This window comes from Emys orbicularis, chromosome 7, assembly GCF_028017835.1.
Source record: "Emys orbicularis isolate rEmyOrb1 chromosome 7, rEmyOrb1.hap1, whole genome shotgun sequence".
Lineage (NCBI taxonomy): Eukaryota > Metazoa > Chordata > Testudines > Emydidae > Emys > Emys orbicularis.
This window is the reverse complement of record NC_088689.1, coordinates 4,256,212-4,280,724: the sequence shown is the minus strand read 5'-3', so window position 1 is coordinate 4,280,724 and position 24,513 is coordinate 4,256,212. Positions and strand designations below refer to the sequence as shown.

Genomic DNA, 24,513 nt, shown 5'->3' with positions numbered 1-24,513 from the left:
CTGCTCAAATGCTGACAGCCTGGCCCTACATGTTTACAGAAAGGCCATGGCTGTTTAAGACTGCAACCACATTTGGTTATTAGTTATTTAGTCAGAAGAGGCTGGTGCCTTCTGAGGGCAGGTGAACAAAGACCAGGGCCAAATTCTGACCTCACTTAATCTGGTGTGTAGCTGGAGTAATGGCACCTGTTTAACTGAGAGCAGAATTCAGTTCCCAGCTGAAGGGCAGAAGCTGCATCGATTGTACTGTATATGACCCGCAACAAGGATGGCAGAACCCATCCTGCCTCCCTGAACAGAAGAGAGATAGCACCATGTGTATATTACCCCAGCTACCCCCATCCTGCTAGGCAGGGGGAGCAAGGGCAGGGGAGGGAGCCGTCTAAACAGGGGAACAGAGCAGTAATCTGTCAGAGAGAGAGGGGCACAGGACAACAAGAGCCTTCAGCCACGTGCTCTGCACTGGGGGGCCTGGCTGGGATACCTACAGCAATCAGACCAGTTCTCAGGCACTTTGTAACAGGTGGCATCAGTCCAAAGCCTAAGAGAACAGGATCTGGGCACGCCGAGGTCCTGTTCCAGCCTCCCACGGGTCAGAGCCAACGGGAGGGGTTAAGGCAGCAGGAGTTGTGCTTCCCTGGATTAGCCCGCAACAAGGAGGAGCCGCTGCTAAGGCCCAGGGATGTGTTGACCTATGGTGCCCAGTGACGGCTTTGCTGAAGAGGGCGCATTTCCGCTTCTGTCCACTAGCAGGCCAGCACCAGTGCAACAGACGTAGCGCCCCCAGCAGGTGTCAGTCACTCAGGGGCAGGCCCCAAATCTGGCTGGGGGAGCAGAAGATACAGGGTTAAACCAAAGAGGAGCCAGAAGTCACCCCCAGATCTGTCTCCCCCCCCCCCAAATACTTTGGCAGCCAGGGTGGGGGATCCAGGTCTGATTGGCATGTCCTGAGCCCGTCTCCAGCGTACAGCCCCGCAGCTGCAGGTGGCCCCACGGAGCGCGGTGCAGGGCCGCGGACGGCTCCCGAGGTAGATGCTCGATTTACAATCCCTTGTTAAAATAGACGTAAGGCACGCAGTCCCCGTGCTTGGCCTGGATGGAGGCTCGGAGCTCCGGCTCCAGGCTAGACAGCGCCAGAGAGCTGCAGGGAGAGGAGACGGACAGTCAGGCTTTGATTTGCTCTGCACTTCTTTTCCCTGACCCTGTTGGAAGTGTCCTTGTTCTGGGTAGGGCCTTCTCTCCAGCTGGCCGGGGGGGGTGGGCAGGAGCCAGGCCTTCTGCAGCCAGATCTTAACAGTGGCCATGGAAGCAAGTCACCGGCTAATATGAGCTACTCTCAGGGCAGGCAACAGAGTGCACAGACCTGGGGAATCCAGCCCCCTCCCAGGCCCCAATCCCAGGGCATGGGGCAGAGCGCACAGACCCGGGGAATCCAGCCCCCTCCCAGGCCCCAATCCCAGGGCAGAGCCCTGGGGAGTCCAGCCCAGCCCCCTCCTGGGCCCCAATCCCAGGGCAGGTGGCAGAGCACAGAGACGGGGACTCATCTCCCCCATTCCCCCACTCAGGACAGAGCGCACAGCGTGGGGATTAGCATCTGTGCACGGGTCAAACCCTTCGGAAGGGCAGCGCTGGCTGCAAGCCCTCAAGATGACCAAGTTCCCAGGGACAGGACAGGCCTGTCCAGAAGATGCCCGTGCCCCCCGGGGTATGCGGAGGATAGCTCGGGAGAGGGGTTCTCAGGGAGGGAGAAGCAGCGCAGCTGGTACCATCTCTGTGGGAACAGCGAGCAGGCAACCGGCACCATGAACAGGAGGCTGCAGGACAGAGAAAACCCAAGCGTTACTGGCGCCAACTCAACGCCCGCTCTCGGATCAAGAGCCAACCCTCGGTGACACTGACAGCCCCCGTAAGTCACCTCTCCTGGGGGATGCAAAGCCGAGAGCTGGACCCCTCGCCGTCATTCGAGCTCCCACGAGGTGGGGAGTTAGCCCTGGGGAATCCTTGCTCCGCTCCCCACCTCCTCTCCTCAAAGGCCCCAGCTGGCGTGCCACAAGCCACACTAAGTGGCCAGGCACAGTGGCTGGCTGATTTCAGTGCTGGTTGGCGCGATCTAGCCCTGCACCCCTGTAGAGCACCCTGGGGGTTGCTCTGGTGAATGTCACTTTGGTGCAGGGGCCAAGGTTCAGTTCCCAGCCGGGCTGGTGAAATCCAAGTTGCCTCATTAACACCAAGGTGCAGGCGAGCACGTTGCCCCGGACTCTCATACAAACACCAGCGAACTGGCCACCCACACTCGGCCCGGCAGAGCGGCTTCTCGCTCCGGAGCGTCCTTCCGTGCAGCTCTCTCCGGCAAGGTGGCTGAACTGGGAGTCCGGAGATCGGGGTTAAATTCCCAGCTCACACCCAGACTCGCTGTGGTATGTGACCTTGGGCAAATCTATCTTGTGCCTCAGTGTCCCCCAGCTGTAAAACAGGGATAATGCTTCTCTTCCTCCAGGAGACCCAGGGCTGATTTCACAAGACACTCCCATGCTACAGCTATGGGGGTTGGAAAAGCCAAGGGATGGACGTGCCCAGTAGGATGAAGCCTTGGCCCCCAACCCCTGGTGCAGGGCAGGACCTCCCTTGTGGGGCCCCCTGTCCCAGTGGCAGACTGCTCCCTCTTCGGACTATCACAACTGCTCCAGGCCCAATTCCCCAGAGTGCTGGCAACCCCTGGATTTCCCCTGAAGCTGGGGCAGCTCGGAGACTCTGAGAGCGAGGGCCTACGGGAACCTGGGGGATGGTCCCTGACACGCCTCAGGAGAGCCCACAGCAGTTAGCATTGCTTGGGTCCAGGGGATTTAGACACAGAGGAGAGGGAATACCATTGGGGAAGGGACGGTCTAGCATCTGCTCCTTTGCAGCGTAGCAGGGACCCTGGGCTCAACCTTTACCAAGGGGGACCTTCTCCTTGGGTTAAAGATGGTCCTTCCCCCTTCCTCTGATCCACAGCATGGCAGTAGGGCCCAGTGTATTGCAGATCCTTGGTCTGCTCCTGATGCTTCTTTCTCCTTCACTTCTGGAGATCAGTCACACAAGGATTCAGCAGGGGCCTGTCTACATTAGGGATCGTCACGTGCTGTGCTGGAGTGAAGTGGGGCACGGCCCCCATGTGACTCAGCCGGGTTTCACTGGTGCCATTAAGGATGTGACAAGCACCCTACACCAGAGGAGCGAGCAGCTTCTCCTCCCCAGCTGTTGGGGCTTGTGATACAGAGGGAATGTCGTCTAGTGGTTAGAGCAGGGGATGGCCTCAGGATTCCTGGGTTCCATCGCCTAGTTCTGCCTCACTTTGCAGCGCTAGGCAAATCGCAAGCCCCTCCCCGCATTTGTGTCTCTGCTTCACCAGCTCTGAAATGGGGATGTAATAATTATTACCTGCCTCAAAGGAGCACTGGGAGAATCCACTAATGATTTATTATTATTACTGAGGTTCTTATCTGTGGCAGGGAAGCCCTGGACTCTGAGCTTGACAGAAGGTGGGAAAGGAAAGAGATTTTCAGAGTCCCTGCCTGGAAAGCGCCAGCTGTTTGCTCCTGTTAAGGCCAGACGCTGACTGGGTTCTTTAGAAGGTTGTTTTCTGAACCCAAAGCTGCAAGGCCAGAGCTGAGGAAGGGTGGCGGTTCGGGAAGGAAGATACTTACAAGCCCCCAGCCAGCATCACTTGTAAAGGCGCGTGGAGGACCTGAATTCTCTGCAAAGAAATCAGCCCAGGAGAAGGTGAGCCCGGAACGTCGTCCCTGAAGTTATCACAGCCAACGTCCAACCCAGCCAGGGGCGAAGGAAGTCTTTCCCCCAAGGAGCTCAACGTGCTTGGTGGATCTGTGACCAGATCTAGTCTGGCAAATCCTTTGTTCATATCCCTGATACCCACATGCTTTCTGGGGCCCCCTTAAGGTCATCTGGAGCTCCAGTGGGCCCCCATAACTCAAGAGGGCCAGCAGAGGCGGGGGAAACTGAGGAAAGAGCACAAGTGAGAGAACCCAACCCCTACAGACGGTCTGGGGGGGGCAAAGGGAGAAAAGAGGGGGTAACAGAGCCATGGGGAGGTCTGACTACCAGGAGAGGGGAGCTGAATATGGATGTGGACAGGATGCCACTGGATGGGGATGATGGAGGAGGAACTCAGACCCTCCTGAACCACTCACCTTCATGAAGGGGAACTTCTCCAGCCGCTCCATGAGAATCGGCACAAGAACTAGCCAGAGAGAGAGAGAGAGAGAGGAGTCAGGATGTTATCAGCCCAGCCGCCCCATTCTCTGCCAGCCGAGCTCACTGAAGAGCCAGGGGCCAAGCAAGGCGAGATCCAACCACAAGGAAAAAGCCGTCATGGGAGGTCACCCCTTGAGGTCTCCCTGCCTGGCTCCCAGTGGCCAGAGACACGCTTTGTGTCAGAGCCACCACACCGGTGCTCCCACTGCCAGTCGCTTACACCCAGGAGGGCCAACATCCCTGCCCCGGCCCACCTTCTGACTGGGGAGCAGAGCAAGCACCCCTGCTCCGAGCCAAGGGCACGGAAAGGAAGGGGGCATCTCCTGTTGCTCTGCAGAGCCCCCTGGTGGCAGGTACCAGAGGGGCACCTTGACCAGGGGAAGATTTCCATCCAGTGGCTGAGTCATGGGGCCATCAAGGTGCGTGGGTGGTGGTGGAGGGGAGCTAAAGAACAAGGGTGCGGGGAATCCCCAGGGGCTGGAGGAGAAGGGAATGGTCCTTTAGACCAAACAGGCAATACTTGGACTGTCTATACAATGCCTTCCATCAGAGGGTCTTGGCGCGCTCTGCAAACACAAAACAAACCACCCCAAGAGGCAGGCACGCTGGCCATTGTACAGATGGGGAAACTGAGGCAGAAAGAGGTTCTGGGTGTCAGAGCCGGGACTAGGCTCCAGCCATCAGCAGTTCCCAACCTTCTACTCTACTCACTGGCATATCCTAGGCACCACCCTTTCTGCGCCCAAATGGCTCCCAGCCCTAGTTGTCTCCCTCCTCTGCCTCCCACCAGCCCATGTACTGGTGGGTTGCTTGGCCGGTTGCAGGCTGCCTCCTCTGTCTCCCCCCCAGATTGCGGGGGCAGTGTCGCTGGTGCTCACCCATGCCAGGTGCTGCCATGACGATCCTGGAGACCACCACCTGGGTAATCCCCTTGACCGCAGCGACCTAAAAAGCAAGAACAACAGTCAGCCAAGCCCCTCCAAGGGCTACATCTGATGGGGCAGTAACGTGACCAGCTGGGCTGGTCCGTGCTCGCTGCTCCAATGCCTTCGTGGGTCGCTGGGGGAGAGGGGGTGTCCAGGTCTGAAGCAGCTGTGTCATTTACTCCAGTCCCATCCCGCAACCCCCCTCCCCCCCCGGGAACGTGAGCGAACACGGCTGGATTTGGCCTTGCGATGGCAGAGTTAGGATCAGAAAGTTGACAAGGTGGGAGCTCAGACCTTTCTGCAGTTTGTCTCATGGGCCCCGCACCCCACCCCCGTTCCCGTGCCAGCTGCGGCATCAGCTTCCACGGAGACTCAATCCCAGAAAAGGATTCAACGTGTTTTCAGGCGGCTCGGCTTGCAGGATCGGGGCCACATGAGCAAAGCAGCCAGGCCATCAGAACCCATTGGTAACAGCCACCCTGCCCTGCTCCGCGACATACCCTGGAATGGCCCAGCTCACAGTCCTTCTCATCCGTCACCATGATCCCGTTAATGAGCTCCCTAAACACAAACAGGGAACCATGAGCACCTCAAACCCAGCCTCCTGGGTCACCCCATCCACCCCGCACGAAAAGAGGATGGGCCCTCCTCTCCTCCCCTCCAACAGGGCAGAATGGTCCACACCTCCCACCCCGCCCCGGCTTAGCACAACAGCCTCCCCTCCCCCCAACTCTAGGCCGCACCTACTCTACCTTTGCACAAGGGGCTGCAGACACCTCCAAAATTGGCTCCCTGGGGGTTTATAGGCTTTGGCCCTTGACCTTGGTGTTATCATGCAGCCCAGTGCATTGTGGGTTTAAAATGCTATCCAGCTGGCAGGGCAGTCATCTGATCTGAGCGAGGAGAAGGCAGGGGGGCAATGGAGAATCGGGCCCTTTTCAAGCCTTCTGCCACGTGGCCGAGAACCACGTGAACAAGGGCCGACGAGGAGGGCGGAAGGGTTGCAGTGTCTCTGTTTTTGTTGTGTGTTTGTACAGCACATACCACAGTGGGGTCCCGGGGTGCTACAATGTGCCCTCCCCCAAATCACCTGTGGCTCCCTCATTTATCATCTCTTTCCCTGGGTTGGAGCAGCACCCCAGGCTGGCATTACCCGCAATAACCCCAGCTAGACAGAGCATGGCATGGACATCTCCCACCTGGCTTGTCTGGCGCAACTGATGCCCCTTCCCTGCACCCTACTGAAAGGTGCTACCCTAATTCAAACAGGAATTATTTCAGGGAGGGTCCCTGGCCTGCGTTACCCAGGAGGTCACACTCGCGGATCACAGGGGTCCCGCCCGCCTGGCCTTGGGATCTATGATCGTTCATAGGAAAGTAGAGTTTTGCCATGGTGACTAAGACTCCCGGCCTGTTTCTACCCATACAGACCACTTTGTGTTGGTCTTTATCCACTCCTGGCCCACCCCTCTGCTGCCAAATTCATCAGAATAAAGCAGTTGCAACCACCCATAGCAAGACTCGCCCGTCAGTGTTTTAATACACAATTCAGACAACGTGCCCCAGTAAATCTCTGGCAGGGAGATCAGGTAAGCGGCTCGGCCCCCTCGTCATCATCCCGATGCAGGATTTATCGCTAAACCCCAGGGCTGCCCTTCTCTGGCCACAAAACGGGCAGAGGGGGTGAAATGAACCGCTTGTGCAATGCTGCCACCTATGGGAGGCTGCTGGAAATAGCACCTAGCCATCTCACAGGACCACTGCGGGAGCGTGGTGACAGCTCTGCTATCCGTTAATACCCCAGCCCCACCAAGTGCTGGAGAGCAACTGAAAAACCCTCCAGGGGAAAAGAGGATTTTGTCACTGAGACGCAGGTTTGGTTTTAAAGAGCTGGGAAAATCTGATCATCAATAACACACATCGGTCTAACCGCATAGTTCATGCGTTTCTATGGCGTCCATCCCCGGAGCATCTGGGCCCCTCATGGCAAACTAACCATCCACACGTACAAAGTCTCTCAGATACTGCCCCTCTATCTGCCCAACCACAGCCTGTCAGGTTTCTGCAGCAGTGGATTCATTAGACAGGCCGGCAGTAGATCAGACAGCCGCTGCAGAACCCCTGTTCCTTCAGCTCCACAGCTGCAGGCCTCTGCACATGGGCTAAGGGAGAACACCCCAGGATCGCTCTACAGCAGGTGCCTTAGCCTCTAGACCAGCCATTGGAAAGAAATTTTACACACACATCCTTGTGAGCACAGCGTCAGGCCTGCCACGCTACCCCGCAGCTGGACAAATAAAGGTCAAACTTGGATCAAGCTCACCAAGACCTCAGAACCTGGGTCCTGGTGCGTTATCAGAGGGAAAGAGCTGCCAGCAGGCCCTCGGCAGAGAACGCTCAGCTGCTGGTTCAGTAACCATAGCAGGAGCACCCCGGATGGCGTTAGCTGCCATACCCAATGCCATTACACATGCTAAGATAAAGACAACCAGGCCTCAAGCTTCAGGGCCACAGGGGTCAGGAAGGAAAGGTCCTCTTCTCTAGGTCCGTTTTGCCAGGTCCATCAAGGGGTTTTTCCCCTTCCTCTGAAGTGTCCGCTACATTGAAAGAGGCCAGATACAGGCCTTCATGGTCAGGTCCGGTCTGGCAACCCCCATGAACCAGTGGTCCATCTAGTCCTGCATCCTGTCACCGATAGCAACCAGACACTGCAGAGGAAGATGCAAGTGCCTCCATGAAGGACGACCTCACAGCAACATGCCAATAGATCAATGTTTATTCTTAGCCTAGGCAGCCACCAGTTGGCGACGGTCCTCACGCAGGTGGGGGAGAGTTAAAGGGTTTAGGTTAAAAAGCCTCAAAGCAGAAAAGCCTAGAGAGCCTGTGTTTATAAAACAGATACTGAGAAGCCCCCACTTACTCACTGCCAGCAAGATTTGCTTACAAACACTACCTCACACGACCACTAGCGGGCCTTTTATACAGGCTCCTCCCCTGGGGCCTGTTTTCAGCAGCCTCTAAACAGCTACTCACAGCCCAGATGGGACATTAAAGGCAAAGATTGGGGTGTTTAAACCCGCCAATCAACAGCTGTTTTTACTCCTAAAACACCTGAGCCGTAGTCGGGCTCAGAATAACCCAGCCCAAACCCAAACCCCTAGCTACAAGTCAAGGCAGATGCTTCCCGTTTGGTCCTGCTGAGAGTTTAGAACGTGGGGGTGGCTCTCCCAGCCGCACAGGCAAGTGCTGGCTTTAAGGAATAATATCAAACATGTACATCAAGCTTTGTACAGTATCAAGAGCTGTCCAGACATTAACAACCTAGCTCAGTACCATCACACTGATGGGGAAACTGAGGCAGAGAGAGGGGAAGTGACCTGCCCTCACAGCAAGCTAGTGACAGACAAGAACAGAGCCCAGGAGTCCTGGCTCTTGGATCTAGGCTCCAACCTCTGGTTAACACGGCCTGTCTCCTCATTATAAGAGTCACCTCTGCCTGCAGTTCCAGATCCCCCATCCTTGCCTGGTTTTTGACAAGGTCCCACAGGGCGGAGCACATCCCTGGAGAACAGAGACAGACTTACTGTTGCCTCATCATGGGGATGTTCACACAGTTGGCGGCAGCTACGGCCGCGAACGGGACCCAGCGTGCCACGAGGGGCGGGGCTCTCTAGGAAGGAAAGAGACCAAGGTGAGCATGGCCATCACAGCAGGCCTGGAACCGTCCTCAGCGTCCCCTAGGTGAGAGGAGTTGCTGTGCCTCAGCCCAGCAGGAAGCCAGCAGCCCAACACGCAGCGTGAGAACTGGCGCCCTCAGCAGGGAGGAGCGACTGAGCCCCGGGGCAGGACTGACTGTCAGAAGCAGAGATGCCCGGGGAAGCTTGCTTGCTGCTGTATGAGCCAGGCCTTCAATGAAGCCCTCCAACCTTCAGGGCTGTCGGCCAGCACCTTTCACCCAAATCAGACCCAGCCGCTAAATCAGGCAGAAAAAAATCCTGAGACCCAACTCCCTTATTCAACCCACTCCCCTGTGCTACAACAGCCTGGCCAGCTGGTAGCTAGTAGCTGTGTCCGGCTGCACCTGGGGCTAGTGCTGGAGTACTGCCGAACGCATCAACAGGGCTGGGAAGATCAGCACCCAAAGGCCTCGCAAGGAGCACAGGAGGCAGACCGCACTGAGAAGCCCAATGAGACGGGTTTGGGCACTGGGATCTAGCCAGAAACCTGCTGGTATCTTCACAAGGAGGGAGAGATGGTCCCAGCAGAAGCCACATTTGCATGGCTGTCTGCTAGGGGCGAGGGCGTAGCTGCAAAGGTGCTTCGGACAAGGAACACAACTAGGCATCAGGGTCGTGACCGCCGGGTTATTAAAATGGGAGGAAGGGTGTAGTATGGGAAAGGAGAACCGCTGTATTACAGCAAGGGGATTTTAGCTCCTGGAGTGGACAGGAAAGACCAGGTCCCCTGCAGTGTATGCTGAATGCCAGATCTCTGGACCTTTAACGGGGCTGTTGAATCAGCGGCTTGTCCATGGAACTGACACTCCTGCAGAAAGCCTTTGGGGAGAACGCGGAGCAGCGGCAGGTTTGCTTCTGTATTCAACCTGGGGCCGGCTTACGCTCAATTGCAACAGCCATCAGCCGCCTGACACGCAGGGGGCGTCCATGCACCCAGGGAAGCTACCCCGGGCACCGGCGCGGACCTGTCTCAGTGGCACCATCGGAGAAGCGGATCTGACAAGCGGTGGAGCCAGCAGCACCCGCAAAGGCAAGTCCCCCTGGTTTGCAAGCAGAGAGCCTCCCATGCTGCACCAATGCCCTCCTCAGATACCCCCGTTCCACAGTGTCTTCCCCACCGCATGTACGCATAATGGAGCCCCCCCTGCGGTACCTTGGTGTACAGGTTGAGTCCCACTGCAGTCGCCAGGGCTGTGCTGGTGGCGGTGACGTAAGCCACTCCGATTTGCCTAGACAGTAATTTACAGGGGGGAATAACAACTCAGCAATTCCCAGAGGCTGCCTGAACAAGTGTCCGTCCCCTGGGAGAGGCTGGGGGGCAAGAGGGACACATCCTGAGCGCTCTCCCAGACAGGTTCAGGACTGGCTCCTGGAAGTCCCACATGGAGCTCCCAAAGGGCTGCGATTCACACCCTTAGAACATTTCCACTTGGGGGAGAGAACGCAGGAAGCGCGACCTCATGGTTAAGGCACAGGACTGCGAGGTGGGGAAACTGGATTCTGTTCCCGTGCCTCAGTTTCCCCATCTGTGAAATGGGTTGATATTACGTCTCTTGGTGTTCGTAACATGCTTTCTGACCCTTTATGGTAGGGGTCAGAATATTCTTCTTAAGGTGCTGAAATCCTGCGGCTCATTACATGCCCTTGCTGGGATCTAACTCCCAAACTCTCCTCCTTGGCACATCAGATTTAGGCAGCTCCTGCCGTTATCAACTTTCCAAAGACGCACAGCCACCTCTGGGGTAGAGGGCAGCAGCCACCTGGCGCACACGCCGTCGCTCTGTGATGCAAAGAAGGGACGTGTTGGCCAAGGACACCAGGGCAGATCGCTGTCCACGCAGAGCGGAATGGACCTTGGTGACTGCAATGTCCCGGGGGAGGGATAGCTCAGTGGTTTGAGCATTGGCCTGCTAAACCCAGGATTGAGAGTTCAATCCTTGAGGGGGCCATTTAGGGATCTGGGGCAAAAATCAGTACTTGGTCCTGCTAGTGAAGGCAGGGGGCTGGACTCAATGACCTTTCAGGGTCCCTTCCAGCTCTATGAGATTAGGTATATCTCCATATATTATTATTATATTATTATTATTTCAGCTCCCCTGCAACTCAGCATATCTACCTGGGTGGGATGAAGGCCCCAGGGCTAGTGTTCCCCAGCAGTCAGCACCTCTGGCAATGGGGTTCACCGGCAGACCCTCCCTTCCTTCCCTCCCCAGTTATAAGTGCCCCTCATCCTGCCCCGTGACACCAGGGAACCAGGAGCTGGTGGCAGCACAGGGCACCCAATGTGGTAGTTCCCATGGCAGTGGAAGGGTTAAACCAGCCTTCTGACCCCAGGGAGCAGCAGGTGCTGCAATGGTCCCTTCCATGGGCAGGTGGGAAGGGCTGCCCCCCCCCCCCTTGCGGGTCACCTCTGACGAACTGCTGCTAACATAGAGCCTGGGGAGAGGGACCTCTGGGCGCATCTAGGGGCTCATGGGAGGGACAGCTCTTCGGTGAGGTCAAAAAGACTCAGGTCCAGATATCTAAGCCAGGCAGCCTCCAGCCCCATGTGCCTTTAGCCTCTGCCCTGGGGTTGATCCTGGGCATGACAACAGCAGCGCTATGCCTAGTCACCAGCGCCACAGCCCCTCAGCCACCACCTGTTCAGAGACAGCCTAGAGATGTCACAGACCAAACAGGAGCCCATCTCACCCAGTGCCCGGGGAGGAATGGCAGGATTGCTCCCGACAGGGCATTTCCTCTCCTGTCGACAGGGCGGATACCTGGTTGCAAAACCCAGCAGGCCCTGGGGCGGCGGCGGCAGGAGGCCCGGGGCAGATACTCACGTGAGCGAGATGGGGCAGGCCGCGTTTCTGTTGGTGTAGTTCACCAAGGCATTGAACGACTGGTTCACCCACTGCCAGAAAACCACCGCAGGGACTGTCCTGTTGGGGGGGGGGGGGGGAAGACACCAGAGCTCAGCCCGTGCGTGCTGCCCTCCCCCCACCCGCCAGAGCACCAAGTCGCAGGGCTGAGCTAGCCCCTTCCTGGGGCTGGGGAACTGCCGCAGGCTGCGGTCAGTGCCCACCTCACAGCCGCCCTGCTGCCAGGGGTTGGCGGGGATGCTCAGGAAGGATAAACACCCAGACCCCACTGCAGCTGCAGGCACTGCCAGTCTGGAGTCAGATGGGGGCAGTTTTTGGGGGACAACACACACCCAACCCCTCCCCCACCTGTCCTGAGAGGGCTTTAGAAAGCGTGTGTGAGAGAATAAACATCACCCCTATTTTGCCGAGAAGGAAACAGACACAGCGACCTGCCTGAGGTCCCACAGCAGGCAGTGGCAGAGCTGGGAAAAGCTCCAGGAGTCCTGGCTCCCATTCCACAGGGCCATGCTCCACTAGAGCAGCAAGGTGGCCAAGCAGCGGGCAGGAGCCTGGGCTCTCAGCTGGGCAGGGAGGGCTCCTAGGGGATTTGTTCATTACTGCCGAGCTCAGGGGCGGGGCTGTGGTGGGCTCCGCCCCCACAGCCACTCACTCCACCAGGCACTACATCAACCTGGCTGAGTTCTGCTCCACAGCCTGGCGTGTCCCTACCCCTTCGAAGGGAAGAACGGTCTGTGGTGACGGTGTGTGGGTTGGACTAAGGATCCTGGCAGAGATCCCCAGCTCTGCCAGCAACTCATGGGGACTCCTCGGGCTCCTCACTCCCTGCACCTCAATTTACCCATCTGTCAAATGGGGGCAGAGGGGATTCGTTCCTTGTCTCACTTGGGTTGCCAGCGTGACTTCACTGTCTGCAAAGCACTTGGGGATCTGTGGGCAGGGGGGATAGAAGTGAGAGGATCTTTCACAGGCCAGTTGGGGACTGGATGCTCTGCCCTTTAAAGGCCAGGAAAGGGATAAAGATAACGGCTGAGAGTATCTTGAGCCAAACAGTTTATTGCTCAGGCAAAGGGAGACTCCACCTTCATTAATCCGATTGGTCATTACCTGGGGACTGGCAATCCAGGTAGCCAATGGCAATACGAGTTTAGAAAAGAGGCAGAGCTAAGGGTCTTTTTACTCCTCCCCCTCCTAGTGAGGAGGTCTTGTCAGGCTCCTCCCAGAGGAGAGCAAACCAACCCGCCAGCGTCTGACTCTACACTAGAGCTGGAAAAGGTCCCAGCCTAGTCTGTTGTCTGGAGTCAGGGCAGGATCATTCCCTACAGAACATTCTCCTTGAACGGTATAGGAGGGACATGGAGGAAGGCAAACACGGGGGAACCTTTTAATTCCACTGACACACCAGAGCAGGAGAGGTTTTTTCAAGGGCGAGAAAGGAAACATTGTGCTACAGATTAGGAACGGTCTCTCTTCAACAGCGGCACTCGCTGGGAGAGGTGGGATCCGGGATTTCAGAGGCTACAAAGGAACCAGGAGAGGCAAGTTTAAAAACAGAGCAGCCAGAGCCCAGGACTGGCTTTGGGTTAATAATTAAAGGGCTTTTAATCAACAGCAGAATCGGTTAATAAGATAAAGAAGAAAAACATGCGAGTGAAGCAAAGGAAAGACATGGTTTTAATTGGGCAAAGGACTCATTTTTTGCCCAAATATTTGGATGCGTTAGAGGCCGGGGCAGAGAGGAGGGATTTAAATCTAATGAAACAGAAATGTTAGCAGGCCTTTTTTTTAAAATGGTGGCTTTGTGCTGCGTTTTAACATTTCCCTGCCGGGTTGCAGATCCCAACCCGGCCATGTCTTGCTGGAACCTGACAACGAAACTGATCAGAAGGCGGGACAGTGAAATTGACCAGTTTACCTTTCACCCCTTTTTGAAACTAACAACCCCCCCCCCCAAAAAAAGATGAATTAGCAGAAATGGTGACAAGTAATTTCACTTGCTGTAACCTCAGAGCAAGGACACATTTCCTCCACAAGCTCAGGGTTGCTATGGTGACCACATTTAAGCTCCTGTGGCTGGGTGGAAGGGCCAGAATTTCAAAACATGGCGGAGGAGGAAGCTGTGGGGGCTTGGCCCAAGCCCGGACTGCGTAGCTATCGGTGCAGGTATTTGGTAGGTCAGGCATGGGCATAAGTTAAGGCAGTAAAGTAATGATCTTGCAGGCCTCAGTCCTGTAAGAAAATAGCTTAGCTAAACAAGGCATACAGCCCAAAAGACTTAACTGCTTATGCTAACTAGGAGTAGGCCTAGATCATAAGATATGGGCTACCTAGGGAGGTGGTGGAATCTCCTTCCTTAGAGGTTTTTAAGGTCAGGCTTGACAAAGCCCTGGCTGGGATGATTTAGTTGGGGATTGGTCCTGCTTTGAGCAGGGGGTTGGACTAGATACCTCCTGAGGTCCCTTCCAACCCTGATATTCTATGACACCACGGAGGGTTGTCTGACCACAAGAATGCCATGGGAACTAATTGGCATATACGCTAATAAGCTTGAAGTAAACGAACATGTAACCTATGGGAGAAGGGCACCCCAACATTAGTAGGGCGAGGAAATACAAAGAAAACCCTCCTAAACATGCATTAAGCACAGCGGCGTCAGCATAACACATTATAAAAGTTGTATCCCCGCCTGTATGCCTTGGGGAGATGTAACATGGGAGATGCCAGGATGACGACCACTGGTGACACTGAGGGTGAGGAGGACGAACACTGAGTCCATCTGCAAAGGACGGTGGGAGTATACAGACGCTCAGATGCCCACTCTGTATTAGCTCCATCTACCATGCTGGGCTGGAGTGTTTGCAACTTCACTAAGTGTGTTAGGAAATAGCTTTTGTATTTGTACTAGTTTTATTAAGAGTGAGCCTTGCAACCGTGCACATCGGGGTTCCCAACTGAACCGTAATTTTAATAATACTGGGCCTGATCTCGGGAGTGTTGATGGGGAATTCTTAAGGAATCAATATAATTAATACACAATCTCTAGATCAGGCAACAACTATATGGAGAGGAGAGGGAGGACTGAGAGGCTAGCCCAAAGGTCGTGAGCCCCAAGGTCGAGGGCAAGCACATAGTGCAAAGAATACAACCTGTAAATAACATTCTAGCAGCGTATTAAAAGTGCTACTTAGGCCCATCTGTCTCCCTGCATGATGATCACCAATGTTTCAGAACAGGGGTCAGATCAAACATGAGATTGGATTGAAAATTCTGGGGAAATTACATTGCCCATGAGGTTTCAAAGGTCCTGGCCATGTTAATAGTTCAGGAGGACGCTGCACTGAGTGGTCAGAAAGGCTCAGAGATGGAAGATCAGGTTTCTCTTCACGTGGTCTGGCCCTTGCATCTCCCCTCTAGCTAGGTGTTTATGCCGTGCCCATTACCATGGCATCCATGCTAGTGGGATTGACATTAGAATCCATGGTGCTGCTGAGTCTGTCCCCCTGCCCTTCGCCACCAGGAGAGAGCTAATCCATACGGTCTGATGCGGCTTCCTGCAACTCACTGCGGTCAATTCCCTGCTCAGCCTAACAGGGAGAGCTTTAAAGGGGGACTGGGAAAGGGGCTCTCGCTGCCCCCTGCAGCCCCTTACCTGTAAAACTGCAGCATGAAGCCAGTGATGGCCATTCCCCCGGGCACCTGAAAGGACATCCTCCCAATCAGGTTCATCTTCTCGCCAGAGTCTGGGTGGAACGCAGAGTCGTAGAGCTTCTTGGCGTAGAACAGCTGTTCCTGGCTGGTTCCCGGGGGAACCAGGCCAGCCCTGCAGGTAACACAAAGGGCAACATCCTGGGAGTTTGTCAGCCCACCTAGTATCAGACTCCTGCTAATCTCCAGCCTTCACATACTGCCATGCCTGCAGGGTGTCTACAGAATGGGCTTAGGTGAGCATGGCTCAGCTGGGGCAAGGATGTGTTTGGTATATGCTCTGAAAGGGGAGCTTCCATATTCTCCCCCTCGGTATCCCCACACTAAGCAAGACCCCTGCTCTCCAGCCCCACCATCTCTAGGATGTCCAGATACCATCACCACCTTACCTACCCGGAAGGGCTGCGTGAGAGCTCCCTATGGGACCTGCCGGTGCAGATCCTTAAGAAGCCAAAGACTCTGCTGCGCAATGTGAGATGCCCCTCCTGATCCCAACCCCTGAGGCTGAGCACATGCCATCTACTGGCTGGCATGGGGTTGCTCCTGCTCTCGGCTGGACCGAACGTAATGTGCTGGAGCAGACAGGCTATGTCACCCCCTTGTGGTGACGAGGGTACAATACCACTGCTGAACAGAGAGGGAAGCTTTCCTCACCCCAGAGGTTTACCTCTCACATACAGCAAGGGCAAGCTGCAAACAGCCTTCTACCTTCCTTCAGATCCAGTGGCCGCCCGGCCATTTACCTGCAGCTTTCCACCAGCGCCTTAGCCCTGTCCAGCTCATGTTCCGACACCAGCACCGTCCGCGGGTCTGTGATGTTGAAGAAATGCTTTAGGCGCCCCAGAAAAGTGCTCTGGTCCCAGCGCGGGGCGTCAATGCTAAAATTGGTCAGCCTGGTCATCGTTTTAGCGGGGATCTGAAGGGGAAAGAGAAAGGGGAGAACTTTTAAGAGGAAACTTTCCCCTAACCCCTGCAAGGTTCCTGTACGAGAGTACTGCCACGTGATCGGCTTTCAGTCAGCACTTCCCCATCAAATGGCCTGGTGAGCAAACACGGGAGAAGATCCTTCCTCCCAGGGCCAGGAAGAAAACCCAGTGAGTAAGAGTTAGGAGTAGACCTCAGGAGTTGCTCAATCCACTAGCCCAAACTGCCTTTCGGCCTAGCCTCCCTTTCTAGCCAGCCTGGATTTAAGCCGACAGGTTTAAAAAAAAAAACAAAAATCCTCTAGCCAGACCCCTTCCAGAGTTTGATTTCTGAAAAAGCTGGGCAGCTAACCCCAGGCCAAGCCAGGGGAAGGAGTAAAGGGAAGCTGAAGTCAAGGTACTCCACCTTTGATCCTATAGTAAAGGCTTCCTCCCTGGAGGCCTGGTGCCCCCGCTCCATTGGGGCACATGGCTCTGTCTCCTTCCACCCCACCTTCCATCCGTGCAGCTCTCCTTGTTAGCTAGCCTGCCTCCCCTGCTCTGCCTGCTCCATTAGCCATCTCACCCTGCATCACAGGGCGTGCGACATACTATGGAGCGGTGAGAAAGAACACATGCGGCTAAAAACAAGCCCTGGCTAATGTGCTTCTCTCTCCAAAGTGCGCCTGGCTTTAGCAAAGTATTTAATTAGCCACCACGAACTTCTTTTCCTTGCCTGCAGATTATAGTGATCTCAGCCCAAGAAGCCCTGGAATGTGATTCCTTCTGAGGATAAAAAACAACGAGGAGTCCTTGTGGCACCTTAAAGACTAACAAATTTATTTGGGCATAAGCTTTCGTGGGCTAAAACCCACTTCATCAGATGCATGGAGTGGAAAATACAGTAGGCAGGTATAAATACACAGCACATGAAAAGATGGGAGTTGCCTTACCAAGTGAGGGGTCAGTGCTAACGAGGCCAATGCAATTAAGGTGGAAGTGGGCTATTCTCAACAGTTTACAAGAAGGGGTGGAAATCACTTTTGGGGTGTTAATGAGGCCAATGTAATCAAGGTGGCCCATTTCAAACAGTTGACAAGAAGGTGTGAGTATCAGCAGGGGGAAATTAGTTTTTGTAGTGACCCATCCATTCCCAGTCTTTATTCAGGCCTAATTTGATGGTGTCCAGTTTGCAAATTAATTCCAGTTCTGCAGTTTCTCGTTGGATTCTATTTTTGAAGTTTTTTTCTTGAAGAATTGCCACGTTTAAGTCTGTTATTGAGTGTCCAGAGAGAATGAAGTGTTCGCCTACTGATTTTTGAATGTTCTAATTCTTGATGTCTGATTTGTGTCCATTTATTCTTTTACATAGAGACTGTCTGGTTTGGCCAATGTACAGGGCAGAGGGGCATTGCTGGCACATGATGGCATCTATCACATTGGTAGATGTGCAGGTGAACGCGCCCCTCATGGTGTGGCTGATGTGATTAGGTCCTATGATGGTGTCCCTTGAATAGATATGTGGACAGAGTTGGCAACTGGGTTTGTTGCAGGGATTGGTTCCTGGGTTAGTGTTTTTGTTGTGTGGTGTGTAGTTGCTGGTCAGTATTTGCTTCAGGTTGGGGAGCTGTCTGTAAGTGAGGACTGGCCTGTCTCCCAAGGTCTGTGAGAGTGAGGGATCATCCTTCAGGACAGATTGTAGATCCTTGATGATGCGCTGGAGAGGTTTTAGTTGGGGGCTGTAGGTGATGGCTAGTGGCATTCTGTTACTTTCTTTGTTGGGCCTGTCCTGTAGTAGTTGACTTCTGGGTACCCTTCTGGCTCTGTCAATCTGGTTCTTCACTTCACCAGGTGGGTACTGTAGTTTTAAGAATGCTTGATAGAGATTCTGTAGCTGTCTCTGTCTGAGGGGTTGGGGCAAATGCGGTTGTATCTTAGAGCTTGGCTGTAGACAAAGGATCGTGTGATGTGGTCTGGATGAAAGCTGGAGATATGTAGGTAAGTATAGTGGTCAGTAGGTTTCCGGTATAGGGTGGTGTCTGAGGATATGCTCAATTGAGACATAATATTGACTTGGTGTCCAACAGAATTTAGTAAGAAGAGCATGGAATCGATTTTAACAACACTATTGAGTTGCTTGTGACTGACTTTGTGACTATACTTGCCTGGGCATGCGCGTATGTGTATATATAATTCTCTGTTGAATACTCTGAACATTTTGTTTAGTGACATTTTTGACTCCTTTTGAGTGCTTAAACAGCTACAAGCAGCGACTTTTCAAGATTTGTCTGGTGACTTCCTGCTATGTGGAGTTGGCAACATTGCCAGGCTGAGTCGCTATGGGGTCCTCACTCCTGGTCCTCTCTGCTCTGACCTTCCAACTCTGGTGTTACAGCGGACATCTGCTCCCTAGGAACTGTACTGGGATCCCATAGCTCATTGCATGGAGGCTGCCACACAGCCATCATGACCTTTGCCTTCCCATCTGGACTGGAACTGAACCAGCAACCTAGGATGAGAACAGCTCCTTGCCCCATAACCATTCCCCTGAGCCAGCCTGGCCCAACGTCAGCCAAGCGCTGATGTTGCGGGACAGTGGAGGTTTCAGATGCTTTACCCGCTGGCACTTCATTTGGGATTTTTTTTTAACCCCACTGATTGAACTTCCCATGGAGTTTAAGCCCCTTGAATTCTGGACTGGATCCCTCTGGAAGTTCACCTGAAAAATACAGTCTGCCTTAAAGAGATTTCTGTCCTGCTGCCAGGAACAGAGCCACCTAGCTACCTAGCAGGAGAGTGAATCCACAGAGCAGCCTTTACCAACACACTATTTACTTATATCACACCATCAAATGCACATTAAATGCACCACGCTCCCCAACCCCACTTATCAACCTTAATATTGCATTAGTGCTAACACTTAGGCCTCCTTTAAATAGGTCTGTCCACATTCCACATGCTTCACGGACACTATCTAATTAATCAAAGACTTTCAAACTCTCAGACTTCCGGAGAAGTTAATGCTGCTCTTAGGACATTAACTTTGGCACATTGCACATCCTGCTCATTTCACTAGGGGATTTAACAAGCAAGCAATATACTAAGTTGTATAGTTAACAAAGAACACCAGAAGCTAAGACACTGAATTTCAGCAACATTGAAAAAGTAGCTTTAACTTGGCATTCCTAGTCATCGTTTTTCATAGATTCCAAGGCCAGAAGGGACCATTGTGACCATCTAGTCTGACCCCCTGTATAGCACAGGCCTTCTGAGCACCTGACCCAACACTAAACTTGCAGTATCAAGACCACTTTTTTGCAATTAATTTCCCTGTGGTTTTTAAAGCCAAAGGAGACAGCTGAAGGTATTTTGCTTGGGCAATTTGCAGTCTGTGCTAACAGAGCTCGTAAATCCTGGGCCTATGCCAGAGACTTTTAGCCCAGCGGTGCACTCTCAGTTTATAAATACTGCAAACTTCCTCTATTCTTGATGGACTTTATAACGTCCTTGGATATGGAATTATTTGGCCTGTAGAGTATACAAGATCCATCAGCTTGGTTAATGGACTGAGTAGGTTTGTCATTATCAAACCCCGCAAGAAGACAGAAGTTCTAAAGAAAAATCTGCAAGATGGGCAACTTCTGACCTCGTTGGCTGATAAATGCCAAGTATTCTCATTCTTGTATTCTAGAGAGCCAGCAATCATTGCAGTACTGGCCTGGGAGCTAGGAACGCCAGAGTCCTAATCATAGGGACATAGGCCTGGAAGGGACCTCCTGGATCTGCACCTGTTGCAATTTAAATTCCCCTGTTTTGAACATGGGTGAGCAGAATTGGATTGTTTTTCAGCTGAGGCCTGTCCAGTGCCTTGTGCAATGGTATTAATATTTTCCCATCGCTACTGGACATACCTCCTAGGATTGCATTTGCCTTTTTCCACAGCCACATCACAATGGTAGCTCGTAGTCATCCTGTGATCAATTAATACACCCAGGTCTTTTTCCTGTCACTTTCAACTGTGGCGCCCTCAGCTTTTAGCAGAAAATTATTAGACCCTCAGTGCATGACCTTGTGTTTTGTACTAGAAATGGTATAACATTTAATATTACTCCAGTCTTCTAGATCATCTTCTAGATTATCCAGTTCTTCCTCTCTAATATTCCAATCTTCCTACATATTGACAGTGCCTCCCAATTTTGGGTTTTCAGTAGATTTCACTAGCGCACTCCTACTTTTCATGCCCAGGCCATGAATGAAAATATTAAAGATTAGACCCAAGAACGAACCTTGAGGAACTCCATTAGGAACCTCCCTCCATCCCAACAGTCCTTCAGCGCCGCCCATTGCCATCTCCCCTTTAGTTAGTTCCTTCCCCATTTTATAGTTCTGTACTAATCTTCATCTTGTCCCGTTTAACTAATAATTTCCTGTGGCGTTGTATCAAATGCTTTATTGACGTCCAAATAGATTAGATCTACTGAATTTCCCATCTAAAATAATCATTTACCTTATCGAAAGAAATATCAGGTTTATCCGGCACTATTTTTGGTAAACTTGTGTTGCATTTCATCGCATTTTCCATTGACCTCCATGTTGTTAATTATTTGTTCCTTCAAAATTTGTTCTAAAGCCTTACATACTGCTGAGGTCAGACTAATGGGTCTATAGTTTCCCAGATCACTCCCCCCCCCCCGTTGTTAAATATAGACACTATATTTACTATTCTCCATTCATATTTACCACACCCAATTTGATAGATATATTAAAAATCCTTGCTACTGGACTTGCAGTTTCAAGTATCCATTCTTTCAGTGTTCTGAAATGACGATTATCTGGTTCCCCAACCAGAACACAAACTCTTTGAGCTTTGCTTCCTACCTCAGATGTGGTTATTTCCATTTCTAGATGCTCATTCACACTAGTCATCCTGCCTTTGCCACCCCGTGTTCTCAATCCTCAGCCTTGCTAAAAACTGAGGCAAAGTATTCATTTGTTTTTGGACCATACCTAGCTTACACTTAATTTCTACCCCATCATCGCTGCATGGCAACCCCACTTCTTTTCTTGCACTTTTTATTTATATAGCCAAAGAATCTTTTACTATTTGTTTTAATTTCGTTTGCAAGGTCTAACTACTTTTAGCAAGTCTCACTTTCTCCCTACGCTTTCAACACCAACATGGAGCTTTTGTTTGCTGATCAATCTCTTTCTCGTAGGCTCTCTGTTTCCTCCTCCTATCCTTTCTGAGCTGGTTCTTCAACCAGCTAGAACTGGAGAGCTTCTCCATAAGTTTTTCTCCCCCATGCCAGGATACAAATTCCATGTCATATTCCGAACCCCTCCTGCACATTGAAATTTCCCCAAGATCTGCCCTTTTGTAATCAAAAACCTTAGTTACCAACTAAAAATCTGTCCGCGATCACATCCAGAAATAACAGGACCCTACCACTGCCAGAAGCATTTGCTCTCCAGTCTGTAGTCAGAAAGTTAGTCTCCCACAATGACAATTTCGGGTACTATTTCTAACATTATGACTCCAACACAAACTTATGGGACCTGTTAGACTCTACCTCACTGTCTCCCATCATCTTAACGAGAATCAGGACACTTACCAGCCTTGCCAGGTTGAATTGATGTTTGTGCAATGCTCTGAAGATGAGAAAAGCCGTATGAAATAGCCAAGTATTGATATTCAGGAAAGGGGGTGACCCTGATGGTCCGATTCAGAAGAGGAGCAATATGGAGGATCCTTGGGATTGGAAGGATTCTGCTGCCCCCCTTAGAATCACCAGTTACAAGACAAATTAAGCCCGTGCTACCACCTTCTCTACTGGCAAAGGTGAAGTGACAGGAATGGAAGAACTTAAACATAACGCAACCCAAGCTCGTAGGTTTAAGAATTGATGGACCTTGAGCCCAATCTTTGAGCATTGGCCTGCTAAACCCAGAGTTGTGAGTTCAATCCTTGAGGGGGCCACTTGGGGATCTGGGGCAAAATCAGTACTTGGTCCTGCTAGTGAAGGCAGGGGGCTGGACTCAATGACCTTTCAAGGTCCCTTCCAGTTCTAGGAGATGGGATATCTCCATTAATTATTATATATATACCTTGCCGGGCATATACTCATTTTCTTTTTTTTAGACTTATTGCTTGGCTTTAAAGTAGCCAGGTAACTGATTGCGAGTTTCACGGCATGTTAAAGGGATCCCTACACACTGGCACTTGAACCTTGAAATGAGGGACCGTCACCAGGCTCATGAAAGAAACAGGACGGTGATCTGCTCTCAGATTTTACAAAGCAAATAGCCTGCTAAGACTTAGCACCAACACAGCCTTTCCCGCCAGCAGATCTCCCTGCAGTCGCCAACGAGAAGCAAGTTTTGCTCTTCCCATTTTACAGACAAAGGTCACACAGCCAGACAGTGGCAGTGCTGGGGATTCATCCATGGAGCCATGTTATGTTTTAAAGGAACATTTCTCTAGATCCATTTCCAACGCAGAATACATATAGTCTAAGCACTCCTTTGAGCTAGGCAATGGAATGCACACCTATGGGCGTTTGGCATCAACCTACCACTTCTCGGTAACAGATGTTCCTAACGCCATGCCTGGGAGAGGTGTCACAGCACATGGCCTTAGGGAATCACAGGAAAGAGAGACAGACAGACAGACAAAAGGATTCTCTGTTCCTCTTCTCCATCTCTGCTGGGGCAGTATCGGTCCCCACAGAGCACCGTGCAGTCCAGTTTCGGACATCCCAGGAAGCGTGCATCCCGTGGCTGACTAATTCCAAAATCCGGTGGATTGATCCATTGTCGCTGATGGGATTCCCGCTTCTGCACTGGAACTAACTTGCCATTTATCAGACGATTACAAAACATGGCAGCCTGGCTAACTTCAGTGGTCACTGAGGGTGGGGACGCCCCATGCCAAACCCATACCCGACCAATGCACTCGACAGCACTTGTTTTTCCAGGCACCAAAGTGGGTGCCTTTCGAAATGGACTGGCATCTCCCACTGGGGCCACGCGAGCTGCCGCATAAATTACTTCAGCAGCTGCCCAGTGCTGCTGTCCTGCCTATATTGCCGATTGGTCTAGAGGTCTCAATGGAAGGAAGGGGGGGTAACGTCAAAAGGGGAGAAGACAACTGCCATGCTCTACTGGCTGGGGATGACGGGGAGCAGGAAACAGACAAAGTCCTTTTCAGCCATCAGCCACATTCTCTTCTCTCCACTCCTCCAGTGTCTTCCATTCAGCCAGCCAGCTACAGAGCATCTCACCTACAGGTTGTCTCCTACCTCTTCACAGCTCCTGTAGAGATGCAATCAAGGGAGAGGAATGAAAAGTTAGTCAGTGTGCAAATCCAGAGGCAGTGCAGGGAGCTGGGAGGCAGGAGCTGAGCAACTGGCCCTGCCAAGATTACGTAGCTTCCTTGGGCGTTGTTGAAAAAAAAAAGCCACTTGAAACACAGGTGCAGCTTCTGAGTCTGGTTCTGGTGGTGGAAACATCGGGGAGGGGGGAGGAAAAAAAATAAGAGACTGGAAAATGAAATACTCATCCTTTTGCTTATCAGTTTGTCCCAAGTTAAAGCCCACAAAGGATCCTAATTATTAATCAGGACTGCATAGAGAGTCCAAGGACCTTGTACTGTGCAGGGGAATGCGACTTGCCGTTGCACTGCTAGAAAACAGTCCACCAAGCTGAATCAAGCTTGCAGGTCTCGGTGCATAAACTCCTTTTATGAATGTGCATCGTTCTCTCAACATGCCCAGGGCATTCCAGTCACCAGGGGCCTGATCCAAAGCCCACTGAACTCAGTGAGACCCACGCATTCATTTCAATGGGGTTTTATCAGGCCCATGGGGAAGAAGGTGGTGTTTGACACAGTACCACAGGACATTCTCATAAGCAGGCCAGGGAAATGTGGTCTAGATGAAGTTCATGTAAGATGAGTGCACACCTGGTTGAAAGACCGTACTCAGCGCAGTTATCAATGGTTTGCTGTCAAACTGGTAGGCCGTAGCTCGCGGGATCCCACAGTGGTCAGTCCTGGGTCCAGTACTATTCAATATTTTCACTGATGACTTGGATAACGGAGTGGAGAGTATTCTTACAAAATGTGCAG

General features: G+C 52.5%; 1 protein-coding gene across 1 annotated transcript; it reads right to left on the bottom strand.

Moving 5' to 3' along the window:
• Window positions 1-1,041: 1,041 nt before the first annotated feature.
• On the bottom strand, window positions 1,042-16,387 carry SFXN2 (sideroflexin 2). The gene is made up of 11 exons (XM_065408118.1): window positions 16,230-16,387; window positions 15,431-15,601; window positions 11,743-11,841; window positions 10,071-10,146; window positions 8,765-8,850; window positions 5,681-5,741; window positions 5,133-5,199; window positions 4,191-4,240; window positions 3,687-3,736; window positions 1,767-1,814; window positions 1,042-1,141 (listed from the first exon to the last, which is right to left on the bottom strand). Exons 1-11 carry the CDS (start codon window positions 16,385-16,387, stop codon window positions 1,042-1,044), a joined length of 966 nt encoding a protein of 321 aa, XP_065264190.1.
• Window positions 16,388-24,513: the final 8,126 nt, after the last annotated feature.

Excerpts from the sequence above, each read along its gene's own strand:
- SFXN2 (XM_065408118.1), bottom strand. The coding sequence starts at position 16,387 with ATGACCAGGCTGACCAATTTTAGCATTGACGCCCCGCGCTGGGACCAG. Across the intron at positions 5,742-8,764 it reads ATCCCCATGATGAGGCAACA|GGAGCTCATTAACGGGATCA; the intron begins GTAAGTCTGTCT and ends GTTTGTGTTTAG. Across the intron at positions 1,142-1,766 it reads TCGCTGTTCCCACAGAGATG|CTCTCTGGCGCTGTCTAGCC; the intron begins GTACCAGCTGCG and ends CTCTCCCTGCAG.